This window comes from Nelumbo lutea, chromosome 1 (genome assembly GCF_056320005.1).
Source record: "Nelumbo lutea isolate HS-2025 chromosome 1, American lotus-T2T, whole genome shotgun sequence".
Taxonomy (NCBI): domain Eukaryota; kingdom Viridiplantae; phylum Streptophyta; class Magnoliopsida; order Proteales; family Nelumbonaceae; genus Nelumbo; species Nelumbo lutea.
In genome coordinates, this window is record NC_142684.1 from 171,562,743 (window position 1) to 171,579,604 (window position 16,862).

Below are 16,862 nucleotides of genomic sequence, written 5' to 3' on the forward strand. Positions count from 1 at the left end.
GTATCAGACCCATAAATTGGTGACTGGGTGTTGCAACAGGAGAGGCTCCGGTATGTGAGCACCTCTCTGTTCTCGTTCTCGTCGGGTGTTGCAGTCCTTTCTGGGTGCTACAATCGCTTCTCTGTTCTCGTTCTGGTCGCAGCTCATGTTCTCGTTCTCTGTTCTCGTCGGAGGAAGAGAGAGAGAGAGCAAGCGAAAGCTTCCAGAGATTGCCGCCTCTTTGTTTTCGTCGGAGGAAGAGAGGAGGAGAGAGAGAGAGAGAGTGAGTGCGAAAGCTTCCAACCTCTTTGTTCTCGTCGGAGGAAGAGAGAAGGAGAAGAGAGAGAGGGAGAGAGAGTGAGAGTGCGAAATCTTCCAACCTCTTTCTCGTCGGAGGAATAGACAAGGAGAAGAGATAGAGAGAGAGAGAAAGCTTCCACCCTCTTTGTTCTCGTCGGAGGAAGAGAGAAAGAGAGAGAGAGAGAGCTAAAGCTTCATGTATTTAGAAAGATATTGTGCTTGTAGAGTTTTAGGAAGTTAGAATATTTGCTCCTCCCTTTGATTAGGATGTTGCTAATTTTAGTATTGCTAGACCTTTGCAATTATTCTTTATGGTATCAAAGCCATACGTACACCATGGCTGACAAAAACAAAGGAGAAGGAGCGGCTGGCCATGGTGCGGAACTACCAACCCTTGATCCAAAATCCCCTTATTATCTCGGTTCGCATGACAACCCCAGCTTGGTCGTGACTCCGATCGTCTTGAAATGAGATAATTATGACGAATGGGCCAAAGCCATGAAGAACGCGTTCCAGGCAAAGAAGAAACTGGCTTTTCTTGAAGGAACTGTGACGAAACCTGGTGACGATCCCAACAAATTAGAAGATTGGTATAGTGTGAATTCCATGTTGGTAGGATCTTCGGGAACGGTTTGCCATTGGGAATGATCTGTGGATTCACCAATAAAAGAGTGACTTGGCCAATTGCAAACAAGAGGGCATGACTGTATACGCATATTATGGGAAGATGAAGACCATGTGGGAGGAGTTGGCTAGGTATGTGAAGAACCCACAATATAAGTGTGGTGGATGCAAGTGTGGAGCGGCGACCGAGCTGGTGTTGGAGCGGGAAAAGGAGAAAATTCATCAATTCCTCATGGGTCTTGACAATGCAGTTTATGGCACTGTTAGATCAAATATTCTGAGTACAGATCCTTTACCTTCATTGAACCGAGTACATGCAATAATTGTGCAAGAAGAACGGCACAAAACGGTGGCTCGAGCACATGAAGAACAAGCAGAGGCTATGAGATTTGCTGTACAAACTGGAAATAGAGCCAAAGCACCGAACAAGGATGAGAAGATGTGCTATCACTATGGAAAAACTGGACTTGAGGTGCTCAAATGCTTTCAACTTGTGGGCTACCCAAATTGGTGGTTTGCGGTCAAAGGAGGTCGTTCTAGTGGTCGTGGGGGATGAGGAGGTCAAGTCACAAGAACAGGAAGGGGTCGAGGAGGGTCTAGTACAGCGGTTGCCAATGCTCCAGACACCAGGAAGCTGCAGCGCCAGCACCACTACTGTTGTTGTCAGGATTAGCGATAAAGTTGGCTTTCCCAGGCTTAATGATGAACAGTGGGCAACGCTAATGGCGGTGATCAATTTACACAAGGAATCTACTTCAAAGAAATTGACGGGTAAGAAAATGTGGTTGATAGATTCGAGATGTTCTCACAATATGATTGGGAATTTAGAGTTATTGACGAATGTGCGCGAAATCCCTCCTTGCGCCGTTGGACTCCCTGACGGAAAGAATATGATGGCGTTGCAAGAAAGAGAAGTGCAACTTGGGAAAGGATTGATCTTAAAACATGTTTTATATGTTCCCAACTTGAATTGCAATTTGATATCTGTGTCTCAATTTATCGATGAATTAAAATGTACAGTCAAGTTTTCTAACAAAATGTGTGTAATGCAAGACCCCACTTCGAAGATAGTGATTGGTGTGGGTGAGAAGCATGATGGGATCTATCTTTGGCGTTGTGTGGCAAGGACTAGTGCATGTAGATTGGCAAAGGTGGACTCATATGAGTTGTGGCACATGCAAATGGGACACTCCTCAAAACGAGTTGTTAGTTTACTTCCTACTATTAAAAATAAAATTGCTAGTCAAGAAACACACAGTGAGTTATGTGATATTTGTTTAAGAGCTAAACAAACATGTGATGTGTTTCCTTTAAGCAATAGTAAAGCTTCTGCACATTTTTCCTTGATTCATTGCGATGTTTGGGGACCATATCATACTCCTGCTTCATGTGGTTCTATATATTTTTTGACTGTTGTTGATGATTACTCACGGGTAGTGTGGATTTATGTGATGGCAGAAAAGAGTGAAGTTAGTGCTAACATTGTGAAATTTTGTGCCATGGTAATTACCCAATTTGACAGTAAGGTTCGGGTGATAAGGAGTGATAATGGGTCAGAATTCGTAGCCTTGAGCAATTATTGTGATACTCATGACATCATTCACCAAACATCATGTGTTGGGACACCTCAGCAAAATGGTAGGGTGGAACGCAAGCATCGCCATATTCTGAATGCTATGCGTGCTCTGCGTTTTCAAGCAAATTTACCTGTAAGTTTTTGGGGTGAATGTGTGTTGACCGCATGATATATGATTAACCGTACTCTAAGTCCTTTGCTTGATGGAAAGAATCCATATGAATTATTGTTTGGGAAGGAACCAACTTACAAATATATTCATGTTTTTTGGTGTTTATGTCATGCTCATTATCAAGGGCGTGACAAAGATAAATTTGGTTCTCGAAGTCGAAGATGTGTTTTTGTTGGGTACCCTTTCGGTAAGAAATGATGGAGACTCTATGACTTAGATACAAATGAGTTCTTTGTATCCCATGATGTTGTATTCTTTGAACATATTTTTCCTTATAAGGTTGTTGTCTCTGAATCTCTTAACACCAGTGTGATCGAGCAGCCACCTGTCTGTAATGATGTACATTTTCATGAGTTGGATAGTGCAGATACTTCGAATGGTGAACCAACTCCTGAAGATGATTTGACTCCGGAAGCAAGGGAAGTAGTGAGGTTCTTAATGACCAGAGAGTGGACGACGTGAACTTGGAAAGGAACAGTGAAGGTGAAAACCTTGGTCGAGGATGTAGGGAAAGGCATCCTCCTGAGAAGCTGAAGGACTATGTATGCCACATAGCACAACACATCAACGACCCCCTCGCTAATCATGCCGCATCATGTCACTCCTCAGGTATGTCTTATTCTATTGCACGCTACATGACTTGTACTAATTTTTCCTTGAGACATAGATAGTTCTTAGCAGCTATAACTATAGGGAAAGATCCCACATATTTTTCTGAAGCGATTCGTGAGCCACATTGGAGACAAGCCATGAAGGAGGAGATTGAAGCTCTTAAGCATAATGGCACCTGGACCCTTGAAACGTAGCCTCCTGGGAAGCAAGCGATCGGGTGCAAATTGGTGTACAAGACCAAGTGTAACTCAGATGGAACAATAGAAAGACACAAGGCTAGATTAGTGATTTTAGGGAATAATCAGAAGGTTGTGATAGATTATAATGAGACTTTCACTCCAATAACAAAGATAGTGACTGTTCGGCTATTTTTGGCTGTAGCGGCAGCACGAAGAGAATGCCTTTTTCCATGGTGACCTAGCAGAAGAGGTGTACATGCGATTGCCGCCTGGTTTTTCATCTACACATCAAGGAAAGGTATGTCACTCGCGAAAACCTTTGTACAGATTATGACAGGCACCCAAAAACTGGTTTGCCAAATTGAGCACAACCTTGAAGATGTATGGATTTACTCAATCACACTTAGATTATTCTTTATTCACTTACCATAAGGAATGAGCTACACTCTATGTTTTGGTATATGTGGATGATCTTGTTGTGGGAGGAAACGATGAGGAGATGGTACATCAATTCAAGTAGTATCTAAGTCGATGCTTTCACATGAAGGATCTTGGGTTGTTGAAGTATTTTCTTGGCATTGAAGTCGCCAAAGGAGATGAGGGCATCTATCTTTATCAACAAAAATATGCACTAGATATTATTTCTAAAACAGGATTGTTGGGAGTTAAACCGACTCATCTGCCCATGGAACAAAATCATCGACTCGCACTGGTCGACGGAAAGTTGCTTGATGGCCTAGAAAAATATCGATCTCCGATTATATGCTTATTGTGACTCCGATTGGGCTAGCTGTCCTTTGACACGACGCTCTTCGACTACGTACTTTGTGATGCTTGGACGATCTCCTATTTCTTGGAAAACCAAAAAACAACATACCGTCTCATGTTCATATGCAAAAGCAGAGTACAGGTTCCTGGCTGCCACGACGTGTGAACTGAAGTGGTTGAAGAGTGTCCTACGTGACCTTGGCGTGGAATATCCCAGACCTATGAGATTGCATTGTGATAGTTGTGCCACTATTTATATTGCAGCTAATCCGGTGTTTCATGAACGCATCAAACATATAGAGGTTGATTGTCACTTTGTTCGTGATGCCGTGCAAGCCCGAACTATTGAAACTGTTCATGTGTAAACTTACAATCAGTTGGCAGACATTTTGACAAAGGCACTTGGCTAACGTCAGTTTGATTTTTTTCTTCCCAAGTTGGGCATACATGACCTACATGCTCCAACTTGACGGGGAGTAATAGAGATACTGTACATATTTAGAAAGATATTGTGCTTATAGAGTTTTAGGAAGTTAGAATATTTGCTCCTCCATTGATTAGGATGTTGCTAATTTTAGTCTTGCTAATTTTAGTCTTGATGTAATTGTATATATATTGGTTGTCCTCTCCATTGATTAATACAAGAGAGAAAGCTTCCAGGCTCTTTGTTCTCGTCGGAGGAAGAGAGAAGGAGAAGAGAGAGAGAGAGAATGCGAACTATGTAATAAATGCATTGAAAATGTAATTAAAAGATAATTTTGATGTTTTTTATTACATCGATTATCGATGTAATTAAAAGATAAAATGTAATTTTACACCAAAAATTAGTGTAAAATTACATGTTTACCAAATGTATGCAAAATCGAACCGAGGTGCAAAGTTTACCCCGGTTCGATTTTACACCTCTACCAAATGCAGCCTTAGGGGAAGAAGATGACAAGAAAAAAATGTATTTTTCTATAAGTTTCAATCACATTTTAAGATGACGTGGGGAATTGTTATTGGAGGTTGCATGTAGGTGGACTGAAGGGTCCATATAATGCATCCGAGAGAGAGAGAGAGAGACGGTGGCTCTGGTTCTTAGTCCATATAGTTGCATATTTTCTAAAAAGTACGGGGGAGATTTTTGTTAAAATGAAAACATAGGAGAGGATTTTATGATTGTCAGAAAAATCAAGGGAGGTTTTTTGTATTTGACCCTTTTTTTGGGTAAAGAAATTAAAGACCTCATATATTTTTAGGCTTAAGAGGCCGGCTGTTAGTTGATAGCTGAAGTGGCTGAAGCTGAACTGACAAGGTTGTGGGTTTTTTCTTAATGGCTGAAGCCTAAAGTCAGAATGAATATTTTATTATTTAGTTATAAGGTAAATTGTTGAAATTTCCCCTAAAGTTTCTGACCATTGCTGAAACCTCCCCTAAAGTTTGATAATTGCAATCACCTCCCGTGAAATTTCTAACATGGTTGCTAGCAAATCCACTATGTTAGAATTCTAAATGTTTATTTTCCAATTTTTTTTTCTTCCTATCAACAAAACCCTTCCAATCTCTTTTCTGAAATTGATTTATTTTCCAAATTCTCCCTTAGGTTGTGTTTGGTTGCAATGCAAATAAATTTGCACTGTTGCAAAACTATAGCAGTGCAAATGATTTGAATGTATATTCCAACTTATTTTTTCTTTAAATTTTAACTTATTTTGTTTGATTGTAGTGCAAATGAAGTAAATTAAGACATGAAGCAGAATAAGGAAAAACCCCAAAACAAAATTAAACAAGAATATGTATTTTTTTTTCATTTGTGCTCCCATGCATTTGTACTAGTGCAAAAAAATTGCACTGCAACCAAACACAGCTTTAGGCTCAATTTGAAAGGAGTACAAATACAAATATATATAGTACAAATACATACAAAATAATGTCAAATACAAGGTTTTGCACTCATATTTGTATTTATACCCCTTCCAAGCCAAACCTTAATATCAATCACTCCTGCAATTTCTTTTTTTTTTCATAGGTAAAGCTGCAATTTAAACCCTTTTCTTTGTTCATGAAGTTTGTGTATTTTTTTTTTCTATAGAAACCAGACTCAATAATATCTACATCGGTATTTTAAGCATTTTCATAGGTTAGATGATTCTAACAAAGGGGGTCTAATTGCAATTGTTAAATAATTTAAGGGAGATGATTGCAATTACTAAACTTCAGGGGAGGCAAGGTGCCAATCGGCTGGTTGATAAGGTCTCCTGCTGATTGTAGAAAGACTTGGGATTGAACCCCACATGCATCTGGGTTGAGGGATGAGCTACTCTCCGTTGTGTAGCCCTTGGAGCAAAAAAAAAACACTTCAGGGAAGGCAATGGTCAGAAACTTCAGTGGAAGTTTCAATAATTTACCCTTAGTTATATTATTCAGCAATAGTGTTTTAAAACCGAGCCAGAAGGTTGAACCATTTCCCCCTCTAGATCAATGGTGCAGCCATGCGGTTTAATCATCTGGGTCAACTGGTTAACTCGTAAAGTCATCAATATTAAAAAATTCCCCAAAAAAAAGCACAAATAGTAACCCACTAAACAGATCATACAAGCCACCGGTTCAATCATCTGGCTCATAACAGAGTCAATACATTTTTGTACCATAGCAAGTTAGAGGTTGATCTAAATCGGGATTATAACCAAATTACCGGTCTAACCAACCGGGTCAACAACAGCTATAAAACACTGGCTAGGATAGGATGGTGGTTATAGAGTTGATGTGGAATATATGAATCAAATCAAGGGGTTCCCCTATTTGATGCACGGTCTAGATCGGCCATATCTTCGGTCTACATGGTCAAAATATATGCAATTTGATAAATAAATTATGGTTAAAAAAGGGAAAAGTTGCCATCAACCAATAATAGACTTGATGGGCGAAAAACGTGTCTAACATGTCTGTGGAGGGAGAAAGAAGAAGAAAAGAATAACTGAAGTGGGTATGACTCTGAGAACTCCATATGTAAAAAATGAGGCCTTGGGTTGGGCAAAATATTAGCCCATCTTTTTGGTGGGCCTTGAAAATAGGATCAAAGTCATGCAAACAATATCTAGTCTATTCTAGGCCAAGCCCATGTTCCTATCCCTAATTTGAAATGACTAAAATACCCTTAACATTTAGCATAACTTCAACGGGTCTGCTTGTTTTTCCTTTGCAGTCCTCGCTTTCTTTTTCGTGCTCCTCAAGTCGCCACAGAGTACGCTATTTTTTTCGTCATAGGAGAGCGCGCACACACACAACGCAGAGAGACGAGGGGGAAGAAGAAAGCAAAACGGATCAAAGAGATGGAGTGTGTTTTCGGACTGGTTGGTAACGGTTTCGCTCTGGTGGTGGCCGATACTTCCGCGGTACACAGCATTTTGGTTCATAAATCGAACGAAGACAAGATTATGATCCTTGACTCCCACAAGCTTCTGGGCGCTAGCGGTGAAAGCGGTGACAGGTCTCTCTCTCTCTCTCTGGAGTTTCCGCTGTTGCCACTGGATTGAGAAGAATTTACAGTAGATTTTGTTTTGTTTCTGAATATTGTTTTTGTTGATTAAAATAATGCAGAGTTCAATTTACGGAGTATATACAGAAGAACGTGGCATTGTATCAATTCCGTAACGGGATCCCGTTGACAACCGCAGCCGCTGCGAATTTCACTAGGGGCGAACTCGCCACTGCGTTGAGAAAGGTTCCATCTTTTCTCATGATTTCGATTTCTTGTTATTTTCCTAATTTAGGGTCTGTTATAAATTTTGAAATTCTAGGGCTTTGGACTTTATTATAGCTCTTTTTTTTTTTTATTGTATGTAGTTGTTCTAGTCTGATGTTGGAAAATGTCTAGGTTTTCAGCTTTAAGTAAAGTTGAATTTCTGGGGTTACAGTTTTAGGTTTAGTTTTGTAGGAAGTGGTGACTTTCGTGTCAATGTTTGCTTCATTTTTTTAAGCACTTTGGTCTTCCAATTGCTGATTAAGATGTCTTTTCATTTTCAACTTGAGGGCTTCTCTATTTGGTGCTTCGTAGCTTCATTTTTAACTTTGACTGTTCATGTTACCCTGTTGCCTTGTTGCAGTTTGTGTTTAGTTTTTTTTTTTTTTTTTGTCAATACTAATTATGCTTCAAAGAACATCCCCTCTGGAGTTTCAGTTTATAAATGATAAGGTTATGTACTACAGTGAAATGTTATGTATTGGCATACTGAGAGAGCGGTGACCTACTAGACATCAAACAGCTAGAGGAATTGGATGGCTTGGCACATTACTGTTATGTTCTTTTGCTATTTTATTTGCTATATTACACGTTTATATTGGAAAATATAAATGATGATAACAGTAACTCTAGTGCATGATGCGTATGAAGAAGATAAGCAGTTATTTGATTTTCATATTAACGTGAAATCTAATAGTCTCTTTGTGTGTGCACATCCCCATGCACGTGGAGGAATGGAATGTTAATGGACTATCGAGAAGTAAGGATTTTCAGCATTTACCAATTAAAAGAGAAAAAAATAAAGAATTGATAAGGTTTTGATGCGTAGGAATTAGATGGATGGCAATCTACCATTGAAATATGGAGAATCAACTGTTCATGCAAAGATGAATTTAGAGCATCCTGAATCCTGATGCAGAACCCACCCAACAGAAGTTAATTGATGTGACTGTAATAGAAGCAAGCCGGAATTAGGGCACAAAGCACATAACTTGTTTGCTTGTTTTGTCACTTAGCTTCAATATTCCTGACAAACGGGGATAGACAGAATGTAGAAGAGTTATAAAAATTAAGAAAACAAGGGATTATATAGAATTTATAAGTGGGTAAAAGATCAGCTGAAGCAGTGCTTGCAGGTTGACTGAGCAACTTGGAAGGACTGGTTAGAGGCTTGGGAAGGTCATAGTGTCATACAGTTTAAAACAATGAGGAAACCTCTACTCTTCTAAGATAAATACTTAAGCATATAGCAGTAGCAATAAAGAAGAGAAAGAGAACTATAGTTAGAGAATGACCTGTTATCTTCTCTGAAGTCTCAAAAGAATGACCTGCTTAGTTCTCTAATTATGCAAGAGATGTGTGTATGCCTCAAACCAGGGATCACTTTAATTGTTCTATAGGTATACAAGAGATCCACATGTACTTGGATGAATCAACTAAAATCCTCCCACCCCTATTATGATACTTGTAGTGATGCCTAGACATGACAACTAAAAATTTAGATTCCATTCCCTTCTTTATCATACAATTGTTTGGGGGGAGGGGTACATGAATTTGAGAAAAAAGGGGCCATCTGATGTACAACAATCTTTTCTCCAAACCAGCCAATGGCAGGGGGATATATATAAAAAACATCACTTAGTAAAATTGGATCAGCTATATCATCCTAAAAAACAGGTGCATTATGCATAGGGAGAGTAAGAGTGATGAGTAAAACATTATTGAGTAAGTGGTTGTGAAGATTTGGGGTAGAGATAGGTTCTATGGAGGAGAATAATTGCAAATGTGCAGTGGTCCAATTAGGACAATAGATTCATTAGTTATTTTTGAATTCTACAAAGTTCAATGTGTGGGGGAGGGGTATAGAGTGGGATTTTAGAAAGATGAATATTGTGGGTAAGTAAGTTTTTTTTTTTTTTTTGTTAAGCAAGACATTCATTAAACAGAGAAACAGAAATAGAGGGGAACTAAACACCACTAACCTAAACTACCAACACCTAAACACAAGGAACTACAGAACAGAAACACTACTAACCTAAACTACCATCCCAGATGGGGTCTTGAGATTCAGCTGCTAAAGAAGCTCTAACCAGTCCGGCAGGCTCCACCAAGATCCAGTATAATCTAACTTGCCTCTAGAAGCCAGCAATAGGCCTGTAAATGGTATCCGGAAATTCGATGTGTGGGGGAGGGGTATAGAGTGGGATTTTAGAAAGATGAATATTGTGGGTAAGGAAGTTTTTTTTTTTTTTTTTTTTGTTAAGCAAGACATTCATTAAACAGAGAAACAGAAACAGAGGGGAACTAAACACCACTAACCTAAACTACCAACACCTAAACACAAGGAACTACAGAACAGAAACACTACTAACCTAAACTACCATCCCAGATGGGGTCTTGAGATTCAGCTGCTAAAGAAGCTCTAACCAGTCCGGCAGGCTCCACCAAGATCCAGTATAATCTAACTTGCCTCTAGAAGCCAGCAATAGGCCTGTAAATGGTATCCGGAAATTCGAATTCGAGATTCAACTTAACGAATCGAATTGAAATGATTCGGATGGAATAAACGGTCAAATTCGAATAAATTTTTGTACCGATTATTTAATCGGATCGAATTCGAATACATACTGATTCAATTCAATAAATATTCGAATTTGATAATAGATATTATAATATATAAATATATTATATTCCAATTTGACTAACTTGTAGTACACCCTTTACACACGACCCAAAGCATCACCTGTATCTACTTATTATAAAAGACAAACACAACCACTTTAATTGACGAGCCTTTCAACTTTTTCATTTACTGAGATACCAAAAGCCTTCTTTTGTATATCTCTTCTCCCCTCTTTCTCCTCCCTCTCCGTCTCTCCTTCTGTATTTTAGTTTCTTTAATTTCTGCAACACTTTCCATTCTCACACTAAGGATGAAAAGTGTAGCTCCTTCTCCCGTATTTTAGTTTCTGCAACACCTTTCATTTTGGCGCTCAGGATGAAAAGTTTAGAGAGAAAGTAAGGAGAACCAGCTTCTATCGAAGATGAAAGGGCTTCTGAAGATTAAACTTCAACTTCTGTCGATTGGGACCATTATCCAAGATTTCTTGCTCTTCCTTTGTTCTCTCTCTCTCTCTCTCTCTCTCTCTCTCTCTCGTTTCTTCTTTCTTCTGAATTATGAGTTTTTTTTTGTCTATTTTCTTTCTTGTTTTAGATTTTTGAGGCTTTCTTTTTTGCATTGTTAACAAGTGATGATTTTATTTTTTGTGTTTTTTTATTTTTTGTGTTGTTCACATGCGATGGTTGTTTCTCATCTTTAATTTGGTTTTTAGATTTACAGTTTTCTCTGCAAAATCAGTTATAATCGAATATTCCACATTTTAATCGAAATCGAATTCAGTTGGGATTTCTGAATATCCGACGGATTTCAAATCGAATTCGAACAACTTATTTTGCAATCGAAATCGAATTTGAACATGGCCTGATTCGATTCGAATTCGCTTCGTTTACAGGCCTAGCCAGAAAATGAGCAGAGCCATTAAAATCTCGCTTGAAGTGCCTGAACACAATTCCATCATTTAAACAGTTGAAAGTATGATTCAGCAAAGACCACACAGCAGGGGTGCAGTTAAAAGACTTCTTTTGAGTGTTTTAATCAAATTCAGGGAGTGACAAAAAAATTCCAGGTTCCTCAGAGCCATCTTCTTAACACAAGCAACATTCTCTAATGGTATAGTATTCTGCATACTCAGCTGAAACTGATTTACAAGGACCACATTTACCAAAAATAATCAAGCCAGCACTGTTTTTTATCAGAAAACCAAATCCACTTGAACCTTGATTCAAGAAACTGCCGTCAGCATGGAATATTAACAGATCCGGCTCTGATGACCTGTTCACAGGTGTTGCTTGAGCTGAGCTACTGGGGAGCAATTAATCTGTTGATTCTGGAGAGGAAGCTGTCATCACTTCTTTCATCAACCTGTTAGCAGATATAAGAGTAAATATTGGGTTGGGCTAAGAACAGTTAAATATAAACTCATTCCTAGCTTTCCAAATACTCCAGAGAAGAATAGCAGAGAATTCAACAATAAAATCTTTATCAGAACATGCTTCCCAAGCTTGATTGAGCCACCGTTTCCACCCATCAGCAAAGGATGGATAGGAGTTAAACTCCCTGAGGGATAAGCCAAGTCTGCTTCCAAACCAAACAGCTCGAGCATGATCACATTCCAGAAGGGCATGGACAATGCTCTCCTTTGAGCCTTCACACAATGGGCAGAGGTCTGAGTTACCAATTCCTTGGTGAACTAGTTCAGCTTTAACTGCCACACTATTTAAACAACATTTCCAAATGAAGTGCTTTTTTTTTGAAAAGAAGATAACTTATATTCAAAAGGTGGGGGGAAGGGATGTACAAACAGGCCAAAAAACACAAAAAGAAAAGCCTGTATCAAACTAAAGATGGTAAAGAGATATCATTCTACAAGAAATCCCTTCCCAACCCTTGCTTTGCTAAGGCATCTGCAACTCAGCAAAGAAGACAGCTTGTGAATTTCTGCAAGGAGGTGAGCTAGCTTCCAAGAACCCTCATCTGAATCTTTTGCCACTTGATTAGTAACTGCTCAAGGACTGAAATGATTGTTCTTAGCAATTCTTAAACCTTCTAGAAGAGATTGGACTTAAGCTTCAGAGGCATCTGCAGCTTGGATTGGGCCACTAAAGGCCCACAATATATCTCCTGTAGAGTATCTCACAGTACCTCCTATTCCAGCAACTGATGGAAGCTGCAGCTACCTTCTAAAGCTGCCATCAAACTGCAGCAAGTAATCACTATCTTCAGAGATTCTTCTATTCCTTTCTTCCCGTATCCCCCACATCACCACATGAATTACTGCTTTCAAAAAGAGTTTCCTCTTCCCCCATCTTTGGATTGGCCCACTGGGTAACAAAATCAGTGACTGAGTTTGGAGGGGTCCAGCTGTAGTTTCTATTTAGAAGTGCTTTATCCTAGGGGGGGTTTTAAATTCCAGGTCTTCTTCCAATGGTTTGCATCTAAACCCAAGCTATACTCCTCACTGTTTTGGGTTACAGTCCTCTTTTATAGGCAATCTGATAGTCAGCTATGGGGGCATCAAAATTAGCTTGGACCTTTGCTCTATCCCATCCAAAGTTTTGTTGGTCAAATAGGTCACTGACCCATTGGATGCTTGCATTATTTGGTTTTGGGCCCATTGGTTTGAAGAAAGGGATCCCGTAGAGCCACGGATCCTCCCAGATGTCAATGTTGCTACCCTTAGCTATGCTCCAGCAAGATCTCTCTTTTAAAATGTCCCTCCAAGCAAGTAAGCTTCTAAAACCTCATGAGCAATTTATTGGTTCTTTGACACTCCAAAAGTTCTTTACCCTAAGGTATCTTCAATTACATTGGCCCGAAGGCTGTTTTTGTTCTCAGCAAATCTCCAAGCCTGTAGGGAAGTTAATATACCCTAGATCGAATTGGGTGAAAGAAAAGAACATCACAACTAAGGAACATTTTGAAGTAAGGAATGTGCAGGTGGTATGGAGTCCAATTTTCTGACGTCTGTTGTTACGTGTTAGAGAGTTTGAGGAATGTATACAGTTGTCCAAATGGCCAAAAGAGACAGATGGTTTGCCATCAATGCATTATTGCCAAATGGTGGAAAGAATGCTCAAATTGGTGCTTACAGTAAAATCATTTTAAGATACTTTTTTCAAGAATCAGATTGAATACTCTGATAGTCTGATATTAGAGTAATGTGGCCTTGTGGAAAATCCAGTACTGCCAAGAGCTGTTCTGTGACTACTTTTTCATAATAGCATTCTCATAATGGATCATCTGAAAAGCAAGGGTTTTTGTTTGGCAAGCTAATGCATCATTTGTGGTAATCATGAAATTATGTGTCATCTATTCATCAACTGCAGCATTTCAGATTTTATTAGGAGATTTTTTGCTGCCTTGTGCAGAAGGCCTAGACACGATCCAGTCCTTCCAAAAGAGATTTTTTTTTTTTTCTAAATGGCCATCTTTTTCTTGTAGTATAAAGACAAATATTTTGGAGTACAATTCGTTTTGCATTCTGTTGGAGTATATGAAGAGAAAAATAGAAGAATTCTTTTATGGAAGATCTAGACTCTAGAGGTACTAGAAGAGTTGTGGCTGATATTGGGTCTCTCTTTATGGATTGATCACTCACTCATCCCGTATTTAGAGACTTATCTTGTTCTTCATTTGGAGCATTCTTTTATGGAGAAATAGAAGAATTCCAAAGACTTATCTAACATGTGTAACTATGTAATGTTCATAATGTGTGTGTGTGTGTGTGTGTGTGTGTTTTTTTTTTTTTTTTTTTTTTTACTTTAGAAAATACCAAACTTTTAGGATGTTCATTCATTTAACATGTTCATATTGTTATATTTATCAAAAAGAAAAACATGTTCATATTGTTTTCCTTTGCATAGAAAATTCCAAATAGTTGGGACTAAGACTGATTTGAGTTTTTTTTTTCTTTAATAAATAAAATAAGAGTTTATTAACAATGGGACAAAGAGTTCAGTTATGCTGATTACAAATTTGGTTATTACATTATGGTATTAAGTCAAGAAAAGGGACAAGAAGTCCCATGTACAAGGCTTACATGGTCTATAGTATTACAAATCATGCACAAGATTTACAATCTATGCAGCCTCTAAAGATTTGAAAGTGATATAGTGCCAGTAATTATAAGGATGAGTGAAACATGAGCCTTTAGAATCTGTCAAAATCAATGCCCAGAAAAAGATTACAGTGTGCATAAGATTGCCTATGCATTTTAACAAGTCAGTCAATGTGGCATCTAGGAGGGAAAACTGCTTGTGCAATTGCAAAATCTTGATCTGATAGTTACCAAAATAAAAATATTGAGCTCACAAAGTATACAAATATGAGAATGTGGGTTTGAGTTTGAGAATGGACATTCTGTCCAAAAAATGCCAAAGATTAGGTTCATGTCTTGTTTACCTCTCCCAAGACCCCAGATAACCAGGGCCAGCATTGGATAATGGCCTTTAGTTAATGTGACATCTTGGATATCACCTAGTAGCACCCAAGGTGGGTACCACACCTAGGTTGGTTGTGCAAAACCCATTATTAGATGCATAAGATTAATTCAATTATTGCCTATGGCTTGTTAAAAATAATAATTATTATTCTGAAAAGAATGGATGTAATAAGTATTACAAGTGTACATGTTAGTTTCCTATTAAGCATGGGTGAGATAAAGGGGCTAAAGATTAGAGGATCAGGTTTCTCTTGATGGATTTAATATTTAATTTCTTCTATGATACCAGCTTTTTTTATCGGTAATACCAGTTAATTATATGTAGAAGTGCGTCATTCTCTTGTTATATACTTGGGTATACATGGCCTAGGGAGTAGAGATGCCAAGAGTCATTTGCCCATCTTGGCTAAATGATTTTTACCTTGATGGAAAAAAGAAATATTTACCTTGATGGGAAAAAAGAAATTGTGTTTTAGTTGACACTGAAATGATCTAATAAAAGCACATAAGGTTGCCTCAGAAAGAAACCCTTTTCTAAATATGCGCACTTGCATGTGTGCATGCCTGGGATACACTGCTTTTATTGTAAGTCTGATGTTGTTACCTTCTGTGTTTTTTCAGAGCCCATACTTTGTTAACATCCTTCTGGCTGGCTATGACAAGGAGACTGGCCCATCTTTGTACTACATGGACTATATTGCCACCCTTCACAAGATTGAGAAGGGAGCATTTGGTTATGGATCCTATTTTTCTCTGTCCATGATGGATAGACACTACCACAGCGGAATGTCAGTTGAAGAGGCAATTGATTTGGTTGACAAATGCATAGTGGAGATCCGATCCAGGCTGGTTGTGGCACCCCCAAATTTTGTCATCAAAATCGTTGATAAAGATGGTGCAAGGGAGTACGCCTGGCGTGAATCCATCAAAGATGTCGCTGCTCTTCCTCCTACTGCCTGAACTGCTTATGGTTTTGGTTGGAGACCACTCCATTTCCTTTTTCCTTCCATTCAACATGGGGGATTGCTTTGTTTTTCATGGAACCTAATGACGTTCTTTATTTCGTTGCTGTTGGAACTGATGACATGTATACACACATTCTAGTATTCAAGCGTTTGAGAGGTTTTGACAATTGACATCTTCAGCGGGTCATCTCTCTCTCTCTCTCTCTCTCTCTCTCTCTCTCTGTTTATGAGATATCTGGTGGCAGCAATTAGAGTCCAGGGCACCCAAGAGGGTCCCTGTTGCCTCTCATGCATTAATAGGGTCCACCTCCAAAGTCCAGACCATATTTACACACCCTCACAAGACATAAGCCGGCCATGGTGCCAGTGCATCTTTAATCTTTTCTTTCCATTACCAAAAGAAATAAGAATCCAGCTTTCTGCGTGTCATTCCAAGCCCAAGTGCATACTCAGAAATATTGAGCAATGTGTTCAATTCCAATACCAATAGCATTCATTTTGATTTTTGACCCAAGCATTATAATATATACATATATACATATAGTGGTCAGGTGACTCAGAAAGCACACAATTGACAACAGTGCATCTGTTTCTCTCTTCAGTAATAAGTTGGGACTCATTGTAGGCTTCAACAATGCAACACACAGATGATGCTTTATTCACCAAGGGGGCCACGTTTCATCATTTAATGTTTAAAGTGAAAAGGGTTCCTTCCTTCACAACCACAACCGCCACAGAAATCATATAATAGTCAACTCATCAATTAATGGAAAAGCATACTGTCATGCCCTATTACACTTTGAGATTGGGGCAAGCAAAGGATCTGCTGCTAGCAACTAACTAATACTTCATTATATAGAGACATTTACATGGGATGAGTTTGGCGAACTGTACTGCAAGCA

The 16,862-nt window shown here is 38.8% G+C and overlaps 1 protein-coding gene across 1 annotated transcript; it reads left to right on the forward strand.

Moving 5' to 3' along the window:
• Positions 1 to 7,378: 7,378 nt before the first annotated feature.
• On the forward strand, positions 7,379 to 16,127 carry LOC148879183 (proteasome subunit beta type-2-A). The gene is made up of 3 exons (XM_088960631.1): positions 7,379 to 7,682; positions 7,793 to 7,916; positions 15,617 to 16,127. The coding sequence occupies exons 1-3, from the start codon at positions 7,525 to 7,527 to the stop codon at positions 15,953 to 15,955; spliced, it is 621 nt and encodes a 206-aa protein (XP_088816757.1). The 5' UTR covers positions 7,379 to 7,524; the 3' UTR covers positions 15,956 to 16,127.
• The last annotated feature ends 735 nt before the right edge of the window (positions 16,128 to 16,862 follow it).

What these genes read in the sequence shown, in the direction of transcription:
- LOC148879183 (XM_088960631.1), top strand. Translation starts at nt 7,525, where the DNA reads ATGGAGTGTGTTTTCGGACTGGTTGGTAACGGTTTCGCTCTGGTGGTG. An exon ending in AGCGGTGAAAGCGGTGACAG is followed by an intron (nt 7,683 to 7,792) that starts GTCTCTCTCTCT and finishes AAAATAATGCAG; the next exon opens with AGTTCAATTTACGGAGTATA. An exon ending in TCGCCACTGCGTTGAGAAAG is followed by an intron (nt 7,917 to 15,616) that starts GTTCCATCTTTT and finishes GTGTTTTTTCAG; the next exon opens with AGCCCATACTTTGTTAACAT.